This window comes from Larimichthys crocea, chromosome X (genome assembly GCF_000972845.2).
Source record: "Larimichthys crocea isolate SSNF chromosome X, L_crocea_2.0, whole genome shotgun sequence".
Lineage (NCBI taxonomy): Eukaryota > Metazoa > Chordata > Actinopteri > Sciaenidae > Larimichthys > Larimichthys crocea.
Window position 1 is genome coordinate 7,726,294 of NC_040020.1, and position 24,713 is coordinate 7,751,006.

The 24,713-nt window shown below is 44.8% G+C and overlaps 4 protein-coding genes across 4 annotated transcripts in view; 3 read left to right on the plus strand and 1 right to left on the minus strand.

Annotated features, from left to right (window-relative positions):
- The window catches only part of stx8 (syntaxin 8), a 56,010-nt gene extending 55,246 nt beyond the window's left edge, over nucleotides 1-764 (minus strand). Inside the window, 1 exon segment of the mRNA XM_027282708.1 lies at nucleotides 611-764. Within this exon segment, the coding sequence (XP_027138509.1) occupies nucleotides 611-627 (17 nt within the window). The 5' untranslated portion in view covers nucleotides 628-764.
- A 2,192-nt stretch (nucleotides 765-2,956) lies between these two features.
- Nucleotides 2,957-8,330, plus strand: LOC104933644 (TBC1 domain family member 24). The gene is made up of 11 exons (XM_019258030.2): nucleotides 2,957-3,195; nucleotides 3,357-3,550; nucleotides 3,645-3,906; nucleotides 4,033-4,149; nucleotides 4,636-5,052; nucleotides 5,132-5,371; nucleotides 5,736-5,891; nucleotides 6,707-6,770; nucleotides 7,020-7,118; nucleotides 7,213-7,513; nucleotides 7,594-8,330. Exons 1-11 carry the CDS (start codon nucleotides 2,990-2,992, stop codon nucleotides 7,767-7,769), a joined length of 2,232 nt encoding a protein of 743 aa, XP_019113575.2. The 5' UTR covers nucleotides 2,957-2,989; the 3' UTR covers nucleotides 7,770-8,330.
- A 606-nt stretch (nucleotides 8,331-8,936) lies between these two features.
- LOC104933639 (zinc finger protein OZF) lies at nucleotides 8,937-11,874 on the plus strand. Its single transcript, XM_019258026.2, has 3 exons — nucleotides 8,937-9,097; nucleotides 9,791-9,848; nucleotides 10,039-11,874. The coding sequence occupies exons 2-3, from the start codon at nucleotides 9,800-9,802 to the stop codon at nucleotides 11,157-11,159; spliced, it is 1,170 nt and encodes a 389-aa protein (XP_019113571.1). The 5' UTR covers nucleotides 8,937-9,097; nucleotides 9,791-9,799; the 3' UTR covers nucleotides 11,160-11,874.
- A 499-nt stretch (nucleotides 11,875-12,373) lies between these two features.
- On the plus strand, nucleotides 12,374-23,340 carry cfap52 (cilia and flagella associated protein 52). The gene is made up of 14 exons (XM_019258019.2): nucleotides 12,374-12,557; nucleotides 13,941-14,140; nucleotides 14,219-14,355; nucleotides 14,962-15,090; nucleotides 15,179-15,278; nucleotides 15,350-15,466; nucleotides 15,595-15,695; nucleotides 15,805-15,975; nucleotides 16,421-16,569; nucleotides 16,659-16,804; nucleotides 16,913-17,064; nucleotides 18,600-18,702; nucleotides 22,819-22,930; nucleotides 23,059-23,340. The coding sequence occupies exons 1-14, from the start codon at nucleotides 12,503-12,505 to the stop codon at nucleotides 23,241-23,243; spliced, it is 1,857 nt and encodes a 618-aa protein (XP_019113564.1). The 5' UTR covers nucleotides 12,374-12,502; the 3' UTR covers nucleotides 23,244-23,340.
- Nucleotides 23,341-24,713: the final 1,373 nt, after the last annotated feature.

Below are 24,713 nucleotides of genomic sequence, written 5' to 3' on the forward strand. Positions count from 1 at the left end.
AAGTAATGTAATCAGAACAAATACTCGAGTACAGCTGTAGTCATGGTTGATAGATGATAGATGTTATATATTTAGCCTGTGTAAGGTATGCATACATACATAACTGCAATATGTACACATGTATAAATATATCTTGGGGTTTAAAGTCGATCCACCAGGATGAGTTGGGCAGAATGTGAGACCGACTCAGGCACTTCTGATGAACTTTGAGAGTGTCTCTAATTCAATAAATAAAACAGCATCAGACATCAGAGGACTCACAGACATGCTGTGAATATAAAATGTAAACAGGAAGTGCTCTGGTCACGTGTTTGTGTGTCTGCAGCTTCATCATGTGACTTTGTTTAGCATGATGCTAACTGCTAACTCCTGACGTCAGAGTTTATCAGCTGAGACGGAACAATAAACAATAAAAAAAATAAACAATAAATAGACAATAATAAACCTCCTTCCGGTCGAGGTGTCGCGTGACGTCACACTGACTCGGTTTAAAGGTAGCAGGAGAAGCTAACACAGAAGCTAGCAGCGTTTAGCAGTACACTGTGACGTCATTATCGTGGTTAATGACGTCACAGTGGCTGTGACGTGTCTCCGCCTCGCGGTCACTCACCAGGCGTCCTGAGACATTTTGTCCAAGTTTCCCACGGAGACACAAATCCACGAGTCCACGAGCCGGAAGCTTCCCGCGCAGAGACGCTGTGCGCGGGAGACGCCGCACTTCCTGTTGGTGCCACGTGACGTCAGCCTCTGTGTGTGCGCGTGAGCTCAGGTCACATGTTCTTCGTCATCAAAGATTAAAAAACAACTCACGAGGCGAACAAAACAAAAACAAAGAGTTTCTACAACGAGAACTCAGGAGGAACGACTTTGTTCCAGATCTCGCGAGATTTGGCGCCACGTCACTCTTCTCTGTGTCTTTGTTTGTTTTAATCAAACAGATTCAGATCAGCTGATCTAAAAAAACAAACGTGAATAACTTTATAACCACTCTCTGCTACAGCAACAACCTGCTTCACTTCCAGTCCCCCAAATCTCGTTTGGAGGAAGCATCTCCTGTTTTGTAGCATCTCTGGTGTGACGTCACTACGGGACGCTGCGAGGAACAGAAAAGATCAAATCGACTTTATCATCAATGCTGCTTTATGTACATGTGCAAACAGCATAAACATGAAATATACAATACAAAATATGTGAAGATGTAAAAATATAAAATAAAAATATATACAAGCTAAAAGACACCAGAGAATAGAAAAGACAGTGGCAAGTCCAGAGATATAAATAGTATAAATATGGCAATATTGGAATTGGAATGAACAATATAAACAGAATTATCAATATGAATATAAACATGGCAATATGGACAGAATTAACAGTCTAAACAGGTCTATATAAAAAAACATGTAAACAGCTGTACACAGTGAGTCTGTGATCAACATCCTCCAACGTCAGATTATAACATAAAAAATAACTTTTTTTTAAAATTTTCCATGTTTTCTCCTTTGTCACATGTTCTGAAAATTTAAAATGTTTCATTTATCAAAAATAAACGGCGCTCTGGCCGGCGCTGCAGAAAAACAAACACACGCTGTCACTGTGAAAATAACATTCTGTGCTCATTATAAATGATTATTTATCCACTGTTTACATTTAGTCTGTTGTACACAGATATGTATAAATGTATATTGTTTTATTTAGTTTTCATTTTTATCTTTGCAGTTTTTTTAAACTGTACTTTATTGAGTGAACAACAAATCATGTCTTAATGCAATGCAACACTTTGACAGTTTTCTTTGAACGCTCTGACAACACGTCGTTCTTTGTTTCATCTCCCTCAGCCAACACTCATCAGAGAGCGTTTGTATATTTTCACAGAAGAGCTCCAAGAAGTCCATCCATCTTCCCATGCTTGGTTTTTGTCTCCCTCATATGTTTTTACTTGTTTTTAATGTTTCTTATCCATCAAAACAGCAAAATAAATTCTTTCAGTGTGACAAACCTGATTCTGATTGTGAATTTGGCTCCATGTTTCCGTGTTAATCAGACGGACGTGTTTCTGATCTGAAGTGACGCCGTGTGAACACATTTTGCTCATTCTGCAGGAACAGTGTGGAAAACTTCCCCCCAGGCACTCACACACTGTGTCACAATACGGGTCCTGATTTCACTCAGCTGTGATCTGTATCGTTCCAGCCTTCATGGAAATCAACACGAGGGAACGACAGCACGCCGTCTGCTCGCGGAGGCTGAAGAGTTTGTGTTTCACCTCGGTTACATGTGCAGCCCACATGAGGCAGTTCTTGTCGAGGTTTTATGTTTCATAAACAAACAGTTTGGTGTTTGGATCAAAACATTTGTGTGTTGTGGAGAATAATAGCAGCAGGAAGACTTCTTGGAATGGACTCGTCTGGCATTTCGATGTTATGCATGAAGCACTTTCAGAGAAATACCAACATCTACACATCTGCACCAACACCTCGTTCTGAGACCTGATCTGTTGTACATTCAAAGGAAAGCTTTGAGTTGCAGAAGGCATGCGATAACATTAGTGTGGAAGTTCTTAGGAACTATATTGATACGATGCCAAAGAGATGTGCTGCTTTAACTGCTGCAAAGGTGGACACACTAAATATTAAAGTTCATCAAGAGGACTCACTTCATGATAGTTGTCGTGCTCAGAGTAACGTTATGAAATCAAATCATAATATATTTATGTAATTTTCCTTCCTTCAGTTATTTGAAGGACGCTGGAGTTTGTGTTTGTTCTTTGTGATCTGGAAACATTTATTCCCAGTTTGAATGACTGACTTCTCAGAATGAGACGCTGCATGTCGCTGAAGTTTAAAACACGTCACCACAAACAAACAGACCTGACGTACGTCACGCAGACTCAGCCCACATGCATATATAAAGCCGGATCCTCCTGAACATGCAGGTGACACACACACACACCTTCCTAACTCGCACTTCTTTGAAGACTTGAAGACTCGAGATGATTCATATTTCAAGAACGCCGGAGTTCTCCAACTGTGGAAACATGAACACCATCTCGATGTGCACCTCGTCTGAGCAGGACATGGGCTCGGTGGCTGGAGGAAGAAGCAGGCAAAGGTCTCACTCTTATTATAGTACAGAGGACTGCAAGAACTACGGTGTGCAGACGCAGACAGAGCAGACCTACCTGAGACCTCGCTCCAGGTATGTTTGCACATTCACCTTACAGGCCTGTGCTGCTAACACGGGTCTTTATATTTATGTGGATTTTTATGTGGTAAGATTTGCTTGCAACCAAAAAAACAACAAAAAGAGGCAGAATGATGACTAAATACAAAATGAATACTCAGTCTGTTGTCCTGCAGGTCCTTTTACAGTTACGAGACGTCAGAGCTTCATTCTGACTATGATGTTGGAAACTCTATGAGGTCCAGTCCACTGGGCCCGAGGGCCGGCTCCGTGATCCAGTCCCAAGTGAACAAAAAGAGAGAAGGGGATGGTGTTCGAGTCTCCTCCAAGTCCAAACCAAACAAGCACTCCTCATCTAGAGAACTTAACGGTACTGAGATCTTGTTTTTATGATCACCTGTGATGGCCTGGAGTCCTGTTTAAAAACCTGAAGATCTAAATGTGTGTATGTGTGTTCTGCTCAGGCAGTAAAGGCAACCTGAAGCCGGTCTCCATGATGACCATCTCTGAGTCGGACGACTGGGAGATCTGCTCCAGCTCGGGGATGAAGTACGGACAGTTTGTCGACTGGGAGAAAATAGACCCCGAAGCTGCAGAGAGATACCAGCGGATCCTGAAGAGCGACCACCAGCAGCTGAAAACAATGGGCCGAGGAGGATTCTGGGCCATGCCGCACACGCTCAGGGCCAAAGCCTACTACCACATCATCCACGGCATCAACTCCAGGTCAACACTGACGCTTTAAAAACACATTTTCTGTCATAAAACACATCATGTGTGTTGAGGGTGGATTGACTAATTTAAATCCACGTAGCTGAATGATCTGATTGTGGATTGATGTTGTATCTGCAGTGGATCCGTCTATCCAGACAGAGATGTCTACTATGAGCTGTCCAAGGAGCTCTTTGGAGAGCAGAAAATCAGCACCCACCCAGTCCCAGAGTACATGGAGGCAGGAGAAATACCCAGGTGAGAGAATGAGAATGAGTGAATGTAACATTTAGTGATTGGCTTTTTAATGTGCCATGCGCGATGCATTGGTCACCGGTGAGACTGAAACACAGACCAACAGGGAATAACGTCACACCGGTGATTTACAGACTTTATGTTGGAAACATTGATAAGCAGCCGTGTAGCTAACTGAACTGACTCAGCCCCGGGATGCCAGGAGCCAAACCCGGCAAGAAAACCACCTCGGTAGGCTGCTGTGTTCCTGCTCACTGCTGGTCCAGAGGTTGTGTTCGGTCACTGGAAGGTAGTCGCTGACACTAGCTCATAGCCCTAGCTGCAGTGCCTAGCAGTGGCTGCTATAAACGCCAATCAATATCCACGACAAGTCCCTATCTGAGTTTTTACAGGAAACGTTAAGTGTTGCTGTCAGAGCTTTAAGAACAGAAAATGTTCTTTGATTGTTCTGGATTCTGACCAGCTGTTGCTTTTTCTTTCATTATTCAGATACTGTCTCAACAAAGTCGGCATGAACTCTGTCAAAAAGATCCTCCTTTGCCTCGGCAAATACTTCCCAGACATGAACTTCTGCCCCATACTGCCCGAGTTGGTTTCCCTCATCCTCCACTTCAGCGAGGACGAAGCCGAGTGTTTCCACAGCGTGTCCCGACTAATCTGCTACAACGACGCCAACAAGCGCTACATCGACGAAACCTTCCTCACCTACCGCGCTTCCTGTATGACCTTCGGAGACCTCGCGAACAGATGTTGCAAAGGGATCCGGAAGCTGATCGCCAGCTCTCACCAGAACCTCTTTGAGTTTTACTCTGATTGGATCATGTGGATATTTGCGGACCTTCCCTTCACGTATGCCATCAGAGTGCTCGATGTCTACCTATTGGAAGGCTACAAGGTCCTCTACAGGTTTGTTGCTGCTGTGCTGTCACATTTGATCTGGGCGTGTTGGTTTCTCATGACTTTAAGTGTATTTCACCTCCTGCAGGGTGGCGCTGGCTTTGCTCAGCCTGTACAAAGTGTCCGTATCATCCAGAGTGGCGGACGTGGAGGACTTCAGGACGGATATGAAGAGTTTCGTGCAGAGCATAGCACGCCACTGCACGGCTGAGAAGCTTCTGGAGAAGGCCTTCAAGATTCCCATGGCCATGCGGAGGGAACTCAACCTCCTGTTCAACGCCAATAAGGACTCCCTCATGCAAAAAGGGGTCAGCATACACCAGAAGAGGTGGGTTAGTACAGAAATAGAACAATAGAACTTTGGATTGACGCAACAGAAGAACCATTTAAGCTCAACGAGAACCCTTTTAGAACCTTTAAAGGTGCTTGCTTGGGTTTTGTGAATTCGTGACGGATGTTTTACAGTTTTCTAATGTTTGATCAACCAAAATATTGAACGATTAATTGAGAAAATCATCTGCAGATGAATCCAGAATGAAAATAATCTAATGCTGTTACCCACCAATTAAAATGAAGAACCTTTAGTCCTTCGTGAAGAATCATCCTCTAAGAACCTTTAAAGAACCTTTAATTTTCTGACTGTATGTTATGTCCGTTTCATATTCTCATCACAGCTGTATCTGTTCCCAAAGGCAGGTGGTTGAGACGGTGGACTTTAACAACTTCACGTCCAATGTTGTGACGGCGACCGGGATGAGAGTCATCTGGGCCTGGATACCTGAGCGATTTGCCCTTTTCAGCCCCATCAGGCTGTTTAATACGGGCGAACACGGAAGAAGTCTCGCTTCGTGAGTTTCTTTCATGCACCAAAAGTCTTCCCGTCTTTTTTTTTTCATTTTGTCTGTTAATACGTGTTTTATGAAATGTAAGGTCATTACGGATCAACGCGTGCTGAACAGCACGTCCCAGCAGTCCCCAGTCGAGTTACATAACAGAGAGAGGCGAGTGTTTTCACTGTAAACATGTTTGCTTTGGGTGAAAGTCAAGTGACTTACAGTTCAGCAGTGACGAATGTTGTTTATGTAGAAAACTAACTCAAGCTGAAAGAACTAATCCTCAACGGAGTGTCTTTTATTTTGTAACACACCATCGAGGTTATTACTGACACTTTTCTCTCATATCTGTGTTGAATTTCAAATAACTGAGCAGCGTGTACACAAATATATAAATATATATATAATATACACACAGTGTACTACACTGTAAAAAAACAAACAAACAAAAAAGGTCAAAAGACTGAGCAGGGGCCGCCAAACAAAAATTGTAAAATTAGAGTAAAATATCTAAATTTCTACTGTATATGTAGTGTTATATGTAATTTAGGATGGCAAACACTGTATAAATAATGTAGTAATAATAACTGTATACCTTTATCATTATTGGTATAATACTTAAAATAACAGTTAGGTTTTTAATTTACAGATTATGTCCATTAAAGTTTTCTGTGTGCTATTTAAAAAGTTCATTTCCATAAATTTACACAGCAAGTTTATACAAATAAACACAAATAAACAAATGTTGTTTGACAGTGTGAGCAACAGATACAACAGATATATATATATCTCTGTTTATTAAAGACAACATGTTTTTGTCTTTCGTACAGATTCTACTCACATGTGGAGGGACACGAGCCGGTGGTTCTGATTATCAAAACTGTGGATGAAGAGGTAATGCCAGATATAATAATAAATATTACATAAATGTGTACATCTCTAATCATGGCTACACTTTCTTTCAATGCTTTTACAACCCTGAATCCAAAAAAAGTTTGGATGCTTTGTAAAATGTAAATTTATCTCAGAGGATTCAACGTTCAAAGAAAACCAGTCTGGACTCGTCAGTCCACTTCCGTCAGTCGGTCTCAGATGTTCTGGTCCAGAGAAGTGACCATGGTACTGAAATATTCTCATTTCCAGGTCTTTGGCGCCTTCCTGTCAACAGATCTGATAGAAAGACGAAAGCATGACTCGGATGGGCTCACGTATTTTGGAACTGGAGAGTGTTTTGTGTTCACGGTGAGACATCACACATGCTGTAACGTGTGGAGTGTTTTAGTATCATTTGCTGCATTAAACCACATCAAGTGTGAAACATGCTTTACTCTTTCAGCTCCGTCCCAACATGGAGCGTTACCAGCAGGCTATGGTCAACATCATGACCAGGAGAGCTTCCCCTCAGCTTCCTCGAGCGAACAACGCTCCCTCATGTGAGATATCCAGTCGGAGCTGCTGCCCCATCACCTCCACCACGACTCTGACCTGTCCTGCCGGGACGCCCCAAGACCCCAGCTACCTGACGATCCCCTTCACTGCCCCGTCAGAGGAACCCATGACAGCCAAAGAGCCGAAGAGAGCCAAGGAGCAAGAAGCCTCCATGTTCATAGCAGGCAGCGACAGTCAGCTCATCATCGGTACGTCAGCTGAACCCTTCGTTAGAAGAACACAGCAGCTCTGTCGGTTGGTTAACGTTCATGCATGTGTCCTCTTTCAGGTGGTGACGGCGGCCATGCGCTCCGCCTACAGGAAGACCTGGAGGGAGGATGCTCGGAGCCTTGTGACACATTTAAGAGCATCCCACTGTGCAAGAGACATTTCAAGGTTCAGGCATTGGAAGTGTGGGGCATCCAGAACTCCATCTCCCTTTCTCCCAGTTTCCCCACTCAGTAGAATAACAGCAGGGTCACTCTGTGCTGTGTTGTGTACATTGTGAAGCAGCTGAGTGAGTTTCACTGACATGTCCACACGTTAGGTTGATCTGTATAGCCTCACTGTGACGTGTGGGCCCCGCCTCATGGAAACATGCAGCATGCAGTGTGAGGGCCCTGACAGACCTTTTGTAGAGTCTTAGTTTGTCTGGTCTGGGCTGTAGAGACATGGCGTTTCACGATGGCGGACTCCGTGGAAGAGGACCTGCGCAGTCCGTAGTTATGAAAGTCACAAAAACATAAAGGTCAAATTCCACCGGGCACAGATGTGATGCTTTCTAATCGCAGCCCCGTAGTTTGAAACCAGAAGCTCCATGGTCAGCACCACAGGCCGTGACGTGACAGAGACAGTGTTATTTTTAGGTTATTAAACACTAATGAAAACAGAGTTATGAAGATTATATTCTGCAGATCTGACCCACTGGACCTTTAAACGGTGAATCTGAATCTGCAGGGCTGCTTGTAAATACCTCTTCTGCATTGTTTTTACAGTTTAGCTGCATTTGATACACAATGAAACTATTTTCAGTCTGTGTGATTTATTATAAACATTATGTTTGTACTGTGCATGTAATGGAGTAAAAAACGAGTCTCAGACTGAATTTTATTTGTTTATTTAACTCTCTCTGAGTTCATCATGTTGTATTATTGACGGTATGTATGCCTGTAAATATGTGTATGAAGCCCATGAACAGTATACACATCATAATACTTGTGTATCAGACCCAGAAGCACAGCTGGACTCGGGACGGGCTCCGGTTCTACCTACCAGAAATAAACCGACCCATTTTGAAACCTTTTGCTGCGTTCAAGGACTGTTGGGACTATTTAAAAAAACATTTAAACATGGAAAACTTTTTGTAGTTTTTATTGTTTTATTTTTTTCTTTGTCTGTTTGTTGTGATAAGATTCAGGAAAACGCCAATAAAAGATAAAAAGAGATAAAGAAAAAGGAATTGTAAACTTGTATTAATGGTTATTGATGAACTTTATCGACATTTTATTTTGAAATTTAAAATAATTAATTGCTAATTTCTTCTCATAGTTACAATCCCACAACATAAATCATGTATTTAAAGCAGAAACAGTTAAATAACAGAGCAAGTCTTCCTCCTGAAGCCGAGGTTTCCGTGCGGCTCCTGAACGCAGCACACGTCACCGCGGTAGCTTGGTGAGCTAACTGTAGCTAGCTTTAGCTTAGCGTTAGCTTAGCTTTACCCAGAGGGCTGTTGGATCGGAACCCGCGGGCTGAAGATGTGACGAGCCGCGGCCTGAAGCATCGGCACACAGGTGGGACTTCATCCGGTCCGAACCGGTTCATCGGAACCGGCTAACGGCGTTAGCTTTAGCACAGTTAGCAGCTAACGTTAGCCCAGATAACAACAAACTGCTAACTGTGTGTGTGTGTGTGTGTGTGTGTGTGTGTGTGTGTGTGTGTGTGTGTGTGTCTGTAACAACAACTGACTGTCTGTGATTCAACTTTATCACACACTGAGAGTAACGGATTACTCTGTAACGTGCAGAGATAAACAACAGAGCAGTACATGAAAACTATTACAAATATATAAATATACAGTATGAATACTTTGATATAAATAAATATATTTATGTTATGAAGATAAATAAGACTGAAACTACCACGTCCAGGTTTTAGACAGTCTGCGGGTCGTCACGGAGACTACGTCTAGGTTTTAGACAGTCTGTGGGGACGTCACGGAGACTACGTCCAGGTTTTAGACAGTCTGTGGGGACGTCACAGAGACTACGTCCAGGTTTTAGACAGTCTGCGGGGACGTCACGGAGACTACGTCCAGGTTTTAGACAGTCTGCGGGGTGACTGCATGTCCTGACATCATCCTCAGACAGAAACCTAAAGTAACGTCAGGATAGTTTGTTTATGTAAAAACTTCATCACATATTTGAACAATACAGAACTGATCATGGTGTGTGTGTGTGTGTGTGTGTGTGTGTGTGTGTGTGCAGGCTGCAGTCATGGGCCCGGACGCTGCATCCGTCCCTAAAGCAGAGTCTTCAGAGGAAAGTAAGACTTCATGTTTTTTATCCTTCAGCTCTCAGATAATAACTCAGTCACAGCGCTCACACTGACAGTTTCTCAAAGTGTGTGTCCGTACGTCTACGTCAGTCTGAGTCAGGACACGCTGGTTTTGTTTGAGGGGACGGGGCGTCGGGGTGGGTGGTGATGAAAATTGATTGATGTGACTGTTCCTCAGGTCCAGACGAAATCGTGGTGAAGGTCATCTCAGAATCTGACTCCAACGACGCTTCGACCGCCACCGATCCCGAGAGCTCCAAGCGGCCAGAGGGCGGCGACAAGAGCTACCCCTGCTCCACCTGCGGGAAGATATTCGACAGGCCGTCGAAGCTCGAGAGGCACAAACCCGTCCACACGAGGAAGCCCAAGACTCTCCATCAGTGTCAGCACTGCGAGAAGAGTTTCACACAACAAGAGAAGCTGATCCGACACCAGAACTGCCACAGTCGGACTAACAAGCACCCGTGTCCCGACTGTGGGAAAGTCTTCAACAGGCCGTCGAAGTTAGAGAGACATAAGCGCACGCACTCGAAGAAACCCAAGGCGCCTCATCAGTGTTCGTACTGCACCAAGACGTTCAGCAAGCTCAACAAGCTGGTCCGACACAAGCGCATGCACACCGGCGAGAAGCCGTTCACCTGCGCCGTGTGCGGGAAAGGATTCTCCGAGTCGGGTCACTGCAAAGCGCACGAGAAGACGCACGAGGAGCAGCCGGAGAAACCTCACTGCTGCACCGACTGCGGGATGTGCTTCTTCAAGGCGTCGGAGCTGCGGCGACACTTCCGCTCGCACACGGGGGAGAAACCGTTCAGGTGCAGCCTGTGCGAGAGCTGCTTCTCCCGCTCGGAGGGGCTGAAGCGACACATGAGGAGCCACACGGGCGAGCGGCCGTACAAGTGCATCGTCTGCGAGAAGGGCTTCTACTCACGCCAGGACCTGAACATCCACGGACTGACCCACTCCGGAGAGAAACCACACCTCTGCCCTGTGTGCGGGAAAGGCTTCTCGCAGCTCGGCAACATGAAGGAACACGAGCAGAACGTCCACATTAAGTCCGAGAAGTACATCTGCAACGAGTGCGGGGCGACCTTCACGCGCTACAAGTCGCTGACCAAACATCAACGGACGCACACGGGAGAGAGGCCGTACCTGTGCCTCACCTGCGGTCGCAGGTTTTCCTGGAGTCATTCTCTGAGCCGACACCGGAGGACGCACACGCACAGACAGATGTCGATGGACACGAGCAAAGACATGTCCAGTTTTGAAGGAGACTCTGTGAATCCTGGAGCCACGGGCTGAACATTGAAGCTGCTCGTGTCTTCACCTCTCAGAAGATCTGTCACAACCAAAGTTCTCTGAGCTCTGAATAAAGATAATAATGAAACGCTGACGAGTCTCTGCAGCCGTACGATAAACAGTCGCCAGTCTTCACTAAGTATCAGATTACTCTGATGTAATCCACTACCTCACTCGTACCCCTGAACAGCTTCAGAAGCGTTCTGACCACCAAACTTTGTCAACTTCAGATGTGTTGATGTTTTTCTGCCGTGAGTAAGAAGAGTACGTCATCGTCTGTTTTTAACGATCTGGAGTGTTTTATTTTGAAAATCAAACCGTTTCTGTGTCTGACTTCCTGTCAGCTGGATCTGCTCCATGCTGTTTGACGAGGCGTCCGTCAGAAATATTCTCCGTGCAGCTCACTGCATTTCATAAACGATAGTTTGACTTTTGTTGCCATCAGAAACCGTTAAAAGCCAAAAACTGACATTGCTGACTCAGAGCAGAAAAGTGCTGTGTCACTGTTTTATATTGATGTGTGTGTCATGTATATGGTGGAGTGACTCCACATATTTTAAACATGTATTCCATAGTGCTGTAGTTCACTGCAGAGAAACACAATGAGTCCAAAATATTCAAGTCGTGTTTTTATTTGTGCAGATAAAAATGTGAATTCAACCAAAATCTGTCAACACCAATAAAGTTTCATGTTTTAGATGAGTGTGACCGCCTTAATATGTATACATGTTTACTACGTCCAGGTCTGAGACAGTCTGCGGGGACGTCTCGGAGACTACGTCCAGGTTTTAGACAGTCTGCGGGGACGTCACGGAGACTACGTCCAGGTTTTAGACAGTCTGCTGAGACGTCACAGAGACTACGTCCAGGTTTCAGACAGTCTGTGGGGACGTCACGGAGACTATGTCCAGGTTTCAGACAGTCTGTTTTTGGTAAAATATGGAAAAATAAAATAGAAATATTAAATAAAATGTGTTACATTTTAAACACCCCTGTTCTGTTTTTACATACTTTTACAAACACGGTAAAATGTATTAATATTATAGTTGTTCTTGTGTTGGTGTCTTACTACATGTGTCTCTTAACATTACCTAATGAGCTGTTCTCACAATTCCCCTCATTTATCTAATTATCTTCCGTTTGAAGATATAAAAAAAATCCGAGTGTACGTGAACGCAGCAGTGACGTGTCACCGACCAATCAGCGTGGTCCAGAGCCCGGGCCGTTGCTAGGTAACGTGTGTTTGGTGTTGTGGTTGAAGAGTTAACGGGTCTGTCTCCGTAATTAATAATCGATTATCGGTGAATTATATATTATAAATAATCTCACACAGCTACACGGTCAGCATGGAAGCTCCCAGCCAGCCTCAGCTCCAGCTGGAAGCTGTTATCGGCTTCAACGGTGAGTTTGAAACGATGATATGAAGAAGTGTTTGTTAACTGTATTCATCTAAAGAAACATTTATTTATTTATGATGATATGAAGAAGTGTTTGTTAACTGTATTCACCTAAAGAAACATTTTATTTTGCACTTTGTTAAACAGTTACTGCTGTTTGCTCATCCAAGGACAGAAATAGAAAAACTATAGTTTACATTTGAATGTTAAATCTTATGCTATGTTATGCTATGCTATGTTATGTTATTTTATGCTATGCTATGTTATGTTATGTTATGCTATGCTATGTTATGCTATGCTATGCTATGTTATGCTATGTTATGTTATGTTATGCTATGCTATGCTATGCTCTGTTATGTTATGTTATGCTATGCTATGCTATGCTACGTTATGCTATGCTATGTTATGCTATGTTATGCTATGCTATGCTATGTTATGTTATGTTATGCTATACTATGCTATGTTATGCTATGCTATGTTATGCTATGCTATGCTATGCTATGTTATGCTATGCTATGCTATGCTCTGTTATGTTATGTTATGCTATGCTACGTTATGCTATGCTATGTTATGCTATGCTATGCTATGCTATGCTACGTTATGCTATGCTATGTTATGCTATGTTATGTTATGCTATGCTATCCTATGCTATGTTATGCTATGTTATGCTATGCTATGCTATGTTATGTTATGCTATACTATGCTATGCTATGTTATGCTATGCTATGCTCTGTTATGCTATGTTATGCTATGTTATGCTATGCTATGCTATGCTCTGTTATGTTATGCTATGCTATGTTATGTTATGTTATGCTATGCTATGCTATGCTATGTGATGCTATGCTATGTTATGCTATGCTATTTTATGCTATGCTATGTGATGCTATGCTATGTAATGCTATGCTATGCTATGTTATGCTATGCTATGTCATGCTATGCTATGTGATGCTATGCTATGTTCTGCTATGCTATGTTATGCTATGCTATGTTATGTTATGCTATGCTACGTTATGCTATGCTATGCTATGCTATGTTATGTTATGCTATGTTATGCTATGCTATGCTATGTTATGCTATGCTATGTTATGTTATGCTATGCTACGTTATGCTATGCTATGCTATGCTATGTTATGTTATGTTATGCTATGCTACACCTGCACTTTTATTTACTTTTAAACATTTTACTGTTGTTATTGTTTTTTTTAATTTTGTGTGTTTAATAACTGTATTGTCTTTTATTTGTCATGGCCACATTTTATTTATTTATCTATCTGTGGATTTTCACAGACTTCTGTTCATTCTATACGTTTCTGTTTTCACTCTTTGGGCTGAACGTTTGCATGAACGTTGTGATGTAATAAATAAAGTTCACACTGTGCTCCATCAGGTCACGTGACCTCCGGCCTGAGAGTCCACCCTGACAGCGAGCACCTGGTCTATCCTCTGGGCTGCAGGATCGTCCTGAAGAGGATCAAAGACGGCAAACAGGAGTTCCTCTGTGGACACACCAACAACGTGTCCTGCGTCTCGGTGTCCAAAAGTGGAGCGTACATTGCTTCTGGACAGGTCAACTTCATGGGCTTCCAGGTAACCGTGGTTACGATCCAATCACTGAACGCATTTACAGCATCGCCTGTGACAGTCTGAACAAACGTGTCTTTGCAGGCGTTGGTGATCATCTGGGACTACGCACAGCGAACAATCTACGCCCAGCTGGAGCTCCACAAAGCTAAGGTGGAGGCGCTGGCCTTCTCTCCCAACGACAAGTACCTGGTGTCCCTCGGCGGTCAGGATGACGGCAGGTAAACACCATCAGGCAAACTCATGATTGTTGTGGAGAAGTTGCTGAAGTCAAAGGTCAAAGGTCAGGAGTTCAGAAAGTGTTCAGGAGCCTCTGATGTCTGATGCTGTATTATTTATTGAATTAGAGACACTCTCAAAGTTCATCAGAAGTGCCTGAGTCGGTCTCACATTCTGCCCAACTCATCCTGGTGGATCGACTTTAAACCCCAAGATAACACCACAAATACTACACGCCCAGAATGAGTCACAGAGAATGTCTTTACCCATGGAGGTGTTATTGTCAGCATGTTCTAGTCTGGAGACACAGATGTCTGTTTACGCAGATTGGACCGTCAACAACAAGCTATCTATTATGTCTATGAAGGCAGCAACAGGTCTCTGTGACCCTGGACACCACAGTGTTGAGATAGACTGGCACCTACTGTTCCCAACCAAAGACAAACAACTAATACTGCTGAGGACCTCAAGGCCCACACGGGACCTCAAGGCCCACACGGGACCTCAAGGCCCACACGGGACCTCGTTAACCTCAGGAGAGAAAACTCCAGAACAATGATGTGTTACTGAATAGTTTGTGAGCAGATCTGTTGTTTTGTGTGTTCCAGCATCGTGGTGTGGAACATCGAGACCAAGCAGGCCATCTGTGGGAGCCCGGCCTCAGCCCACAGCGCCGGACACTGCCTCACCGTGCAGTACTCCAACAAGAGCGACAACATCTTTGTTTCTGCTGGGACGTGAGTCAGTGTGTGTGTCTGCTGCCATGTTCATCAGTCTTCTTGTTCACTGAGAGTGTGTTCACCTCGCTGCTCTGTCTCTGGGCAGCGGGACACTGCGGGTCTGGGAGCTGGACCTCCTCAACAGGAAGATCCGGCACACAGAGTGTCAGACCGGCAAGCTGAAGAGGGTCGTGAAGTGTATCGAGGTACGACGCCTGTCAGAGCTTTGCAAAGCTCAGTCATGCTCGTGTCGCTCATTGTCTGTATGAATGTTTAGATTTCAGAGGACGACCAGTTTATTTTCTGTGGCACCACCAGCGGAGACATCATGAAGATCAACCTGAGGACGGGGCTCCTCAGTGACTGTGGTCCAGCTAAGAAGAAGTACAGTCTGGTGGGTCATCGCGGTCACACTCCGGCTCTCTGAAGCTCATTTCAGCCTCTATATTCAAACTCAGCCACCTTGGTGTGTGTTTGTGTGTGTGTGTGTGTGTGTGTGTGTGTGTGTGTGTGTGTGTGCAGGGTGTCAGTGTGCTCAGGATCCTGAAGTCTGGAGACCTGCTTGTAGGATCTGGATCTGGCACCTTCACTCTGTGCTCCAGGACTAACTTCAAAACTCTAAAGTGAGTCACATGACTGTATCACCAGAGTCATCCGTTAGAATAGATCAGACTGGGTAACAGTATTTATTATAATATTATAATTTATTTTCTTTACATTTGTCCACGTCAGGGAGGTGCAGCTGGAAAAGGGCGTGACCTCCATCGCCATCAGAGGGCAGGGCCAGCAGGTCTTTGTCGGGACGGAGGCCGCTGAGATGTATCGCTTCAGCTACGACGACTTCAAACCTGAACTCATCTCCACCAGCCACAGCAGCGCCGTGAAGGACGTGGCCATATGTTCGTAAGTGACAGACAGAAAGGCAGACAGACAGACAGGCAGGCAGACAGACAGACAGACAGACAGACAGACAGACAGACATGTACCCCGTTGATCATCATGCACGGCTGCAGTACCTCACTGTGCTCACTAGATGGTGACACACGCTCGTCTCCACGTTGATCCATCACAAACTGAAAAACCAACATGAAGAGTCTCAAAGTCAAAGTTTTCTTTTTAAATCAACATTAATAAAATATGCAAATAAGTCAAATAAACTCAGGAGATAAGAAGAAAAACAGATGTTCTGTGAAGTGTTTCTAATATTTTGTCCCCCATAGTTCTGTCAGTAAAGGTCTCATACCTTCATACAGCAGCAGCTCCTTCATTCATCCCCTTTAATTGGTCAGCTGTCTGTTGTACACTGCCTGATGTCAGCACGTCTCTCCTCATTCTGTTTCTCTTCTAGCGGATCCTCTGAATTATTCGCCACGTGCTCTGAGGAGGACATCAGGCTGTGGCACATCGACAAACCCAAAGAGCTGCTGCGCATCACTGTCCCCAACATGACCTGCAACTCTCTGGAGGTCATGGCTGACGGACACAGCATCATCAGTGGTGGGACACACACACACACACACTGTCGTTCAGCTTCTGTTCCTCAGTGATGCAGGAAGAGAAAACATGCTTTCATTCATTTCTTCCAGCGTGGAACGACGGGAACATTCGCATCTTCGCCCCGGAGAGCGGTCGGCTCATGCTCATGATTCACGACGCGCACAGGATGGGCGTGACCGCCATCGCCGGCACCAGGAGCTGCAAGAGGATCGTGAGCGGAGGAGGAGAGGGCCAGGTGAGTGCACAGCTCCATCGTCCAACATGTTCAGTGTTCTCGTCAGATGAAGACACACAGACACGAGCACCACCATCCTGAGAGGGTCTGGTGCTTCACCTGTTGCAGGTGCGTGTCTGGATGCTGCACTCGCGTGGCCATCAGCTGCTGGAGACCATGAAGGAGCACAAAGCCACCGTGTCCTGCATCAAAATCAAGAGCGACGACAAAGAGTGTGTCACCGCCAGCTCAGACGGCGCCTGCATCATCTGGGACATAGTGTGAGTGACCCCAACACCACGACCACGTGTTTCCATACAAACACCAGACATAACAAGTTAGAGAGTGCTGCCTTCAGGTGTGAGCTGTAACAAGGGAGAAACAGCAGGAAGAAATCCAGTTCAGTCTTCATGAAGAGCTTTAAATCCTGTAATCCTGCGAGGAGACAGTGGTCACGTTTGTTCACTGTGGATTAAAGTCTTCCAGCATGTGCTCCTCGTTCGTTCTTCTCCAAAGTTGTTCAGGTGTTTGTTTCATCAAACCATCAAACTTTGAAACTCTCTCTTCTGTCTCTTCTCTCTCTTCTGTTTCTTCTGTCTCTTCTGTCTCTTCTCTCTCTTCTGTCTCTTCTCTCTTTTCTCTCTCTTCTGTCTCTTTTCTCTCTTCTGTCTCTTCTGTCTTTTCTGTCTCTTCTCTCTTTTCTGTCTCTTCTGTCTCTTTTCTCTCTTCTGTTTCTTCTGTCTCTTCTGTCTCTTCTCTCTTCTCTCTCTTCTGTCTATTCTGTCTCTTCTCTCTTCTGTTTCTTCTGTCTCTTCTCTCTCTTCTGTTTCTTCTGTCTCTTCTCTCTTCTCTCTTTTGTCTATTCTGTCTCTTCTCTCTTTTCTGTCTCTTCTGTCTTTTCTCTCTCTTCTCTCTCTTCCGTCTCTTCTCTCTCTTCTGTTTCTTTCATCTCTTCTGTCTCTTCTCTCTTTTCTCTCTCTTCTGTCTCTTCTCTCTCTTCTCTCTCTTCTGTCTCTTCTGTCTTTTCTGTCTCTTCTGTCTCTTCTCTCTTTTCTGTCTCTTCTGTCTTTTCTGTCTCTTCTGTCTCTTCTCTCTTTTCTGTCTCTTCTGTCTTTTCTGTCTCTTCTGTCTCTTCTCTCTTTTCTCTCTCTTCTGTCTCTTCTGTCTCTTCTGTCTCTTCTCTCTCTTCTGTCTCTTCTGTCTCTTCTCTCTTTTCTCTCTCTTCTGTCTCATCTGTCTCTTCTGTCTCTTCTCTCTTTTCTGTCTCTTCTGTCTCTTCTGTCTCTTCTGTCTCTTCTGTCTCTTCTGTCTCTTCTCTCTTCTGTTTCTTCTGTCCTTTCTCTCTCTTCTGTCTCTTCTGTCTTTTCTCTCTCTTCTGTCTCTTCTCTCTTTTCTGTCTCTTCTGTCTCTTCTGTCTCTTCACTCTCTTCTCTCTTTTCTGTCTCTTCTGTCTCTTCTCTCTCTTCTGTCTCTTCTCTCTCTTCTCTCTTTTCTATCTTTTCTGTCTCTTCGGTCTCTTCTGCCTCTTCCCTCTCTTCTGTCTCTTCTCTCTCTTCTCTCTTTTCTCTCTTTTCTGTCTCTCTCTCTCTCTTCTCTCTCTTCTCTCTTTTCTCTCTCTTCTGTCTCTTCTCTCTTTTCTCTCTCTTCTCTCTCTTCTGTCTCTTCTGTCTCTTCTGTCTTTTCTGTCTCTTCTCTCTCTTCTGTTTCTTCTGTCTCTTCTCTCTGTTCTCTCTCTTCTGTCTCTTCTCTCTCTTCTGTCTCTTCTGTCTCTTCTGTCTCTTCTCTCTTTTCTGTCTCTTCCTGTGTCTTGCTGCAGGCGCTTCATGAGTCTTCAGATGGTGATAGGAAACACGATGTTCCGGACGGTGTGCTACCACCCAGAGGATTACCAGATCATCACCAGTGGCACCGACAGAAAGGTGAGTTTGAGACTGTTGATGCTTTAACTCATTATTTATTTTATTCAAATCACAATTATTATAATCTGTTATTATAATCAGAAATGTATCATTCCTCTGTCCTCTGTCTGTCCAGCATGGACACAAAGTGTGTTCAGGTGTTCTTCAAGGTATTTTAGAGTTTGTCATTTCCTGACAAACCATAAAAAGTTGTTGATGATGTCATCCTGCACTCAGGGGGCGTGGCTAAAGCAGCAAACTGCTAATTAACTGCTGCTAATTGAATCAGCCGTCAGCATGGAGCAGAATAACGTTACACTCTGTCCTGTTTCCTGGAGACTTTCAGGTGTGTTTTGGTGGTTTTACACACTGACTCGTAAGAAGGCGTCAAACCTGCGGTCGGTGGTTGTAATGATTGACGATCCCTCAGGGCGCAGAGAGACGTCTGTAATCTAGACGTCTCATTATGCTGTTATTGTTATTCTAATCTGCAGCCTGTGAGCCTGAGAGAAAAGCCCGCCGCTCTGCTCAGATCACACGACTTGCACAATCACACACACACTTGCTTGTCCACAGATTAGTTTGAAAAGCTTGTAATTTGTTTCTCAGCTCAACATAATTAAGGCATTGTGTTGGCTGCGAGTCGCCGTGACTAAAACACTCAGCCGCCCTTTAAAGTCTGTTATTCTGGGAGTCATTCTGATTAACTCTGCAGCGCTCCTGCACAGAAGGTCAGGAGCAGAGTGAAACGCTCGTTTCCTTGATTGTGCACTTCATCCTCACCCCTCGCACCCGGCCACACACTGAAACACACACTGCCGCCTCCCCTGCACACTGAGCGGCGAGGACAAGTTGTGCTGATTAGCACAGCGCCGTGGATGTGCTGAGTGAGGAAAAGGGACGGGCGGAGGTAGACGGGTGGTGGTGGGGGGGTTGCTGTGGTGTTCGTGCCTTCCTGCGGATGTTGCCTGTGCCGCCCGAGCTCCAGCCAGATCCACCATCTGCTCATCCCAGGACACAGGCGCTCTGTCTGGGAGAACAAACACCATCGCTCTGCTCCCTCTCTCTCTCTCTCTCTCTCTCTCTCTCTCTCTCTCTCTCTCTCCAAGCCTTCATCACATCCCAGCATGCATCTCTGAGCAAATTCACAGAAAGTTAAGCGATCGGAGAGGAAGGGGCGGAGACGAGGGAATGGAAGGTCAGGGAGAGGTTGTTTGAATGATGATGGTGGTTACATTTAGTCATTTAGAGACTCACAATAAGTTAAAATCAGTGTGACGAGGACATGTTAGTGCAGGGACAGTTGTAGGGGGACAGATGTGTCATGTCCAGCTGTTGGTAGTGTTGTAGAGGAGGTCCTCTCTGAAGAGCTGGAGGTCTTCAGGAGGTCTGTGAAGGTAGAGAGGGACGCCCCTGATCTGTAGGAACTGGTTCCACCAACGGGGAACAACAGACAGAAAAGTTTGGATTGTCCTGAGCTAGTCGTCGTTCATTGGAGGAGGTAACACGTCTGTATGAGGACGTTCACGTAGGTCGGTGTCTAAGTTTCTCACCATGGACAGGGAGTCAACTTTGATGTGGACGTGTTGGTGTGTCGGAGGTTTGGGTCATCAGGTGGAAATGACAGATAGAGCTGTGTGTCATCTGCATAGCAGCGACGTGAGGCGCCATGTGAGGGTTTAGTCTTTGTTTTATTTGATGGTTTTGTTGATGACTGACGTCGCTTCATTGTCAAATATATATATAATATAAAACATGACAGCGTTGAGGCCGAGACAAGACCAGGACCAGACAGAGTCCAGCCTGACGAGGGAGCTAATATTCCCCATCGACTCGGTCAGCGCTGTGTTTTCTTCTGGATGTTTTGCAGATGAACTTTTTTTGGTTTTAGGAGGTCAGATGTTATCACAGACTTCTTCTCTTCAGTCTCTTTTTCTTAAATCAGAATCACATTGAATCAGGTTCCTGGTTAAACGTCCACTGAACAACACGATCACTTGTCTTAGTGCCTGGTTGATTCCTCCAACGGGCTGAAATAAAAGAAGGAAGATGGAAAGTTGAAGCTCACGATGAGGAATAACAGACTCGTTAGTATGAAGATGTTAATCTGTCGCCTCGCCTTGCGTGTAATTCATTTCCTGGCGTGTTGTTGTCGCCGAGGCTGAGAGAGCGAACACAGATGGACCAAGGCGACTCGCACAGGTGGGAGTCTTTAATAAGCTGCTGAAATGAGACGAGGACGAGGGGAGAGGTCGAGGAAGAGACAGAGACCACACGAGGCGGGGTTACTGTATATATAGATATGTATGTAAAGCATGACTGTGATGTCATCCACATCAGACTGGATGCATCCTCATTTCTTTGAATTTGAGTTTGCTGTTTGTAACGATCCCCCTCTGCTCGTGGCTGTTTTCCTAAATTACGCTCTGCAAAGTTATTTGGTGGAAATGATATCAGTGAGTCTTTCCACGTGAATAAACAGAAATGTTCCTGTGGCTTGTAAAGTCCAGAGAAAAACTATAAATAAGATTCTTCTTGTTCTTCCTCTGAGCGAGCCTTTTGTTCCTCTCTGCCTCTTTCCGGCAGCATTCGATACGTCTGTGTGAGATTACGTTTCCCTGCTTTAATGCGTTGGAGGCTCTGTGCACAGAAATGAAATCCTGTCTGAGACACTTTATAAATGTTGGCCTTATTCTGAGCAGCTCTGTGTAACATGAACTTTACGTAACACTTTGACAGAGGTTAGTCCAGCAGCATCAGTAAGGCTGTTAAAACCACAACGTTCAACAGTCTCAAGCTGCACTGCAAACCGCTCACTGTGGAAGTCACAGTGACTAACTGTTGACAAGTAACTACAGTACATCATAGTTACTGTCATTTTTACAGTAACTATGATGTACTGTAGTTTTTGACTGAATACACAGTGTACTTATACTTACTGTGAAATGGTTTACAGTCATTCACTGGGCACAAACAGTAAATGACTACAGCGTAGAGTACTGTGTCAGTCTGATGTACTGCGAATGTGAGTGTGTGAGGACTCGATGTTTTCTAATGATCACATCCGTCCATCCGTCCGTTCACGGAGCGGACTTTGAAGACGTCATCAGGTTCCTCTGATAAATAAGAAGAAAGGAGCGACGGTGGCGTTTGGTTGGTTCTGTGCTATAAATAACTCGAGCTAACAGCGTCGCTTTGTGATGCTCTGACAGCTGCAGAGACGATCAGCAGTGTGTGTGTGTGTGTGTGTGTGTGTGTGTGTGTGTGTGTGTGTGTGTGTGTGTGTGTGAGAGAGAGAGGCAGAGCTGGAATGTAACTAAGTACATTTACTCAAGTAAAGGTCTAGTAAAGCTTCTAGAGGGATGTAGAGATGTATTCCCTCCACTACATTTGTCTGACACATTTAGTTACTAGTTACTCTTCAGATTACATCACACCCCTCCTGTCCAATGAAATTTGAGTTTTTTCTGCAGCATTAGGTTAAATAAATATTTAAAAATGTTGTATGAGCTGAAAGAAGAGTCACAAAGCTGAATACTGACACGTTTCCATGCAGTGCTTTAACTTAAAGGACGTGAGTATAAACATGCTGATAGACTCAAACCGCTCATTTTCATGCAGAGTGAGAGGTCACATGCTGTATGTGACCAAAATAGGAAATAATGATGTTAAAGAACAAAAGCACGACAACAAAGAGACGCTCAGTCAGCTGCATCATCTGTGCCGTCAGCCAATAGAACGACAGGAAGCGGTCAAAAGGTGTAAGGAAAGAGACACACACTTTATATATGCTTAAATATTCCAAAATAAAGCTGACATGTTACAGATGTATGTATGCGACTGTGGAGCAGTGTGAGGAGCTCTGAATCAGCTGATGAGGCTCGTTTCTTAAAGCTTGTTAGTAACGTGACGGCTCGTCACATGTTCCCCTGCTGCTCACGGAGCTCCTCTGTCGACCTGCAGCCACGTTAAACTCAGATCTCTAACGCTGACTACAAAGCAGTCTCCGGTTCTTGAACGTCCTCACACAGACAGATGTTTCTTTAGACTCTTTAGGAAGTGTCTAAGATTGGACAAAGTTCTGAGTTGAGACTGTTTTGCGGGTCACACTCTTCAGTGTGTTAACTCCGTCCTCAGGTTTCCTACTGGGAGGTCTACGACGGTACTGTCATCAGAGAAGTGGAGGGCTCCAAGTCCGGGGCCATCAACGGCATGCACGTGACGCAGGACGGCAAATACTTTGTGACAGGTATCAGCTCGTCACACGTCTGTGGCTGCTGCTTTCAGTACGATTCATCTGAAAAGAAACGAGTTCCTGACACGTTTGATACTTGAACTTGTTTGTTTGAGCTCAGTGGCATCTTTTCTCCACGACAGGTGGAGATGACAAGCTGGTGAAGGTGTGGGACTACGCGGAGGGTGTAGTCACCCACATAGGAAAAGGTCACGGCGGCAGCATCACCAGCATCAAGGTCTGCTCTAACAACAGCACCCTGATCAGCACCAGCGCAGACGGAGCCATCCTCAGGTGGAGGTTCCCCCACCCGCCTCCATCCTCTTAATGTGACATGAATCACTTTAAAATCAAACTTTAATGTTTCCTCTGAGCAGAATTCACTTTTACGTTTCGGAACGGAAAATAAAAACTGTAGAAATCTGTTTGTTGTGATTTGTTGCCAGAACCAGAAAATAGTCGGTGGTGTATTCGTCACATTGAACATTGAATGGTGTCTACAGACTTCCTCGATGCAGATGAACCATGAATATGCAAAAACAAGGCTACATGATACAGTACATTAAATGTACAGATATGATTCTTCTGTCTGCTGCTGCAGAGCGAGCAGGAGGCCCAGATACTCGGCTGCTGTCAGCTGATCCATCAGCGGCGATTCCCTCGAGAAGCTCTCTGACTGCCTGATTCAAACCTGCATCACTGTCTCTGCCTCCATCCTCCCTGCCCATCATCACAGTCACCTTCATAAAGAAGTTGACTTGGACTTTGTTTACAATGTTTTCCAACAATGCTGGAAAAAGAGCATCAGGAGAAATTCTGGAAGTATTGGACGATCTATTTCAATAAATCCAGCACATCTGGCTCACTAAATTCAATCTTCAGTAGCGCTGAGCTGTGAAATGAAGCTGCAGATGATTAGAATCTGAATAAAGCACGAAAAGATGCTGATCCTGGAAAGAAACGCAGCTAACACGCCGTGCACGGACGGTGCGCTAACATCCATTTCACTTCATTCTGTGCAGCAGCATTAAGAAGAGAGCAGCCGGGCTATTTATAGGATACAGTGCATGTGTCTCTATGTGCTGATGAGGTGTTCTTAGAAAAGGTAGATACACGATCATAGGTTCAGTTCAGCTGCAGCTCATTTATTTAGCATCAGTAGAACAAGAAGTTCTCATGACTCCACATAGAACAGGTCTACTCCAACAACTCGACAAAGATGCAAAGTGACAATAATAATATTGATAACCACGATGCTCCAAACTCCACAGAAGTTAGTAATGTATCAACGGGACATGAAGTGTCCAGATGGAGAGAAGAAGAGGAGTTCAGCGCGTCATGGGAAGTCCCCTGGCAGCAGAATTAAGGGATGACCTGAGCCAGAACCAGAACCGGGAGCTGGTTCCACAGAAGAGGAGCTTGATGGCTGATGTACTTCTGGACTATAGGAACCATGAGGAACCACAAAGAACCATGAGGAACCGCAAGGAACCATTAAGGAACCACAAAGAACCATGAGGAACCGCAAGGAACCATTAAGGAACCACAAAGAACCATTAAGGAACCATGAGGAACCACAAAGAACCATGAGGATTTATATATATTTATACATATTAAGGATACATATATTATATTTGTTTGTACAGATTTTTTTTTGGCATGTTTTGTTTTACTGGAGGACAGAGAGGAGATGAGATGCAGCAAAGGACTCATCCAGAACCGGGCCGGGTCACTGCAGCGAGGGCGCCAGCCCCTGATACATGTGGGCACTGGGCACGCTCCACCAGGTGGTGGTGCC

Bases quoted from the DNA above. Each gene is read 5' to 3' on its own strand.
- LOC104933644 (XM_019258030.2), top strand. From the start codon at position 2,990: ATGATTCATATTTCAAGAACGCCGGAGTTCTCCAACTGTGGAAACATG. The intron at 3,551-3,644 runs GTACTGAGATCT...TGTTCTGCTCAG, and splicing joins CTCATCTAGAGAACTTAACG to GCAGTAAAGGCAACCTGAAG. The intron at 7,514-7,593 runs GTACGTCAGCTG...GTCCTCTTTCAG, and splicing joins CGACAGTCAGCTCATCATCG to GTGGTGACGGCGGCCATGCG.
- LOC104933639 (XM_019258026.2), top strand. From the start codon at position 9,800: ATGGGCCCGGACGCTGCATCCGTCCCTAAAGCAGAGTCTTCAGAGGAA. The intron at 9,849-10,038 runs GTAAGACTTCAT...ACTGTTCCTCAG, and splicing joins AGCAGAGTCTTCAGAGGAAA to GTCCAGACGAAATCGTGGTG.
- cfap52 (XM_019258019.2), top strand. From the start codon at position 12,503: ATGGAAGCTCCCAGCCAGCCTCAGCTCCAGCTGGAAGCTGTTATCGGC. The intron at 15,091-15,178 runs GTGAGTCAGTGT...GTCTCTGGGCAG, and splicing joins ATCTTTGTTTCTGCTGGGAC to CGGGACACTGCGGGTCTGGG. The intron at 15,467-15,594 runs GTGGGTCATCGC...GTGTGTGTGCAG, and splicing joins CTAAGAAGAAGTACAGTCTG to GGTGTCAGTGTGCTCAGGAT.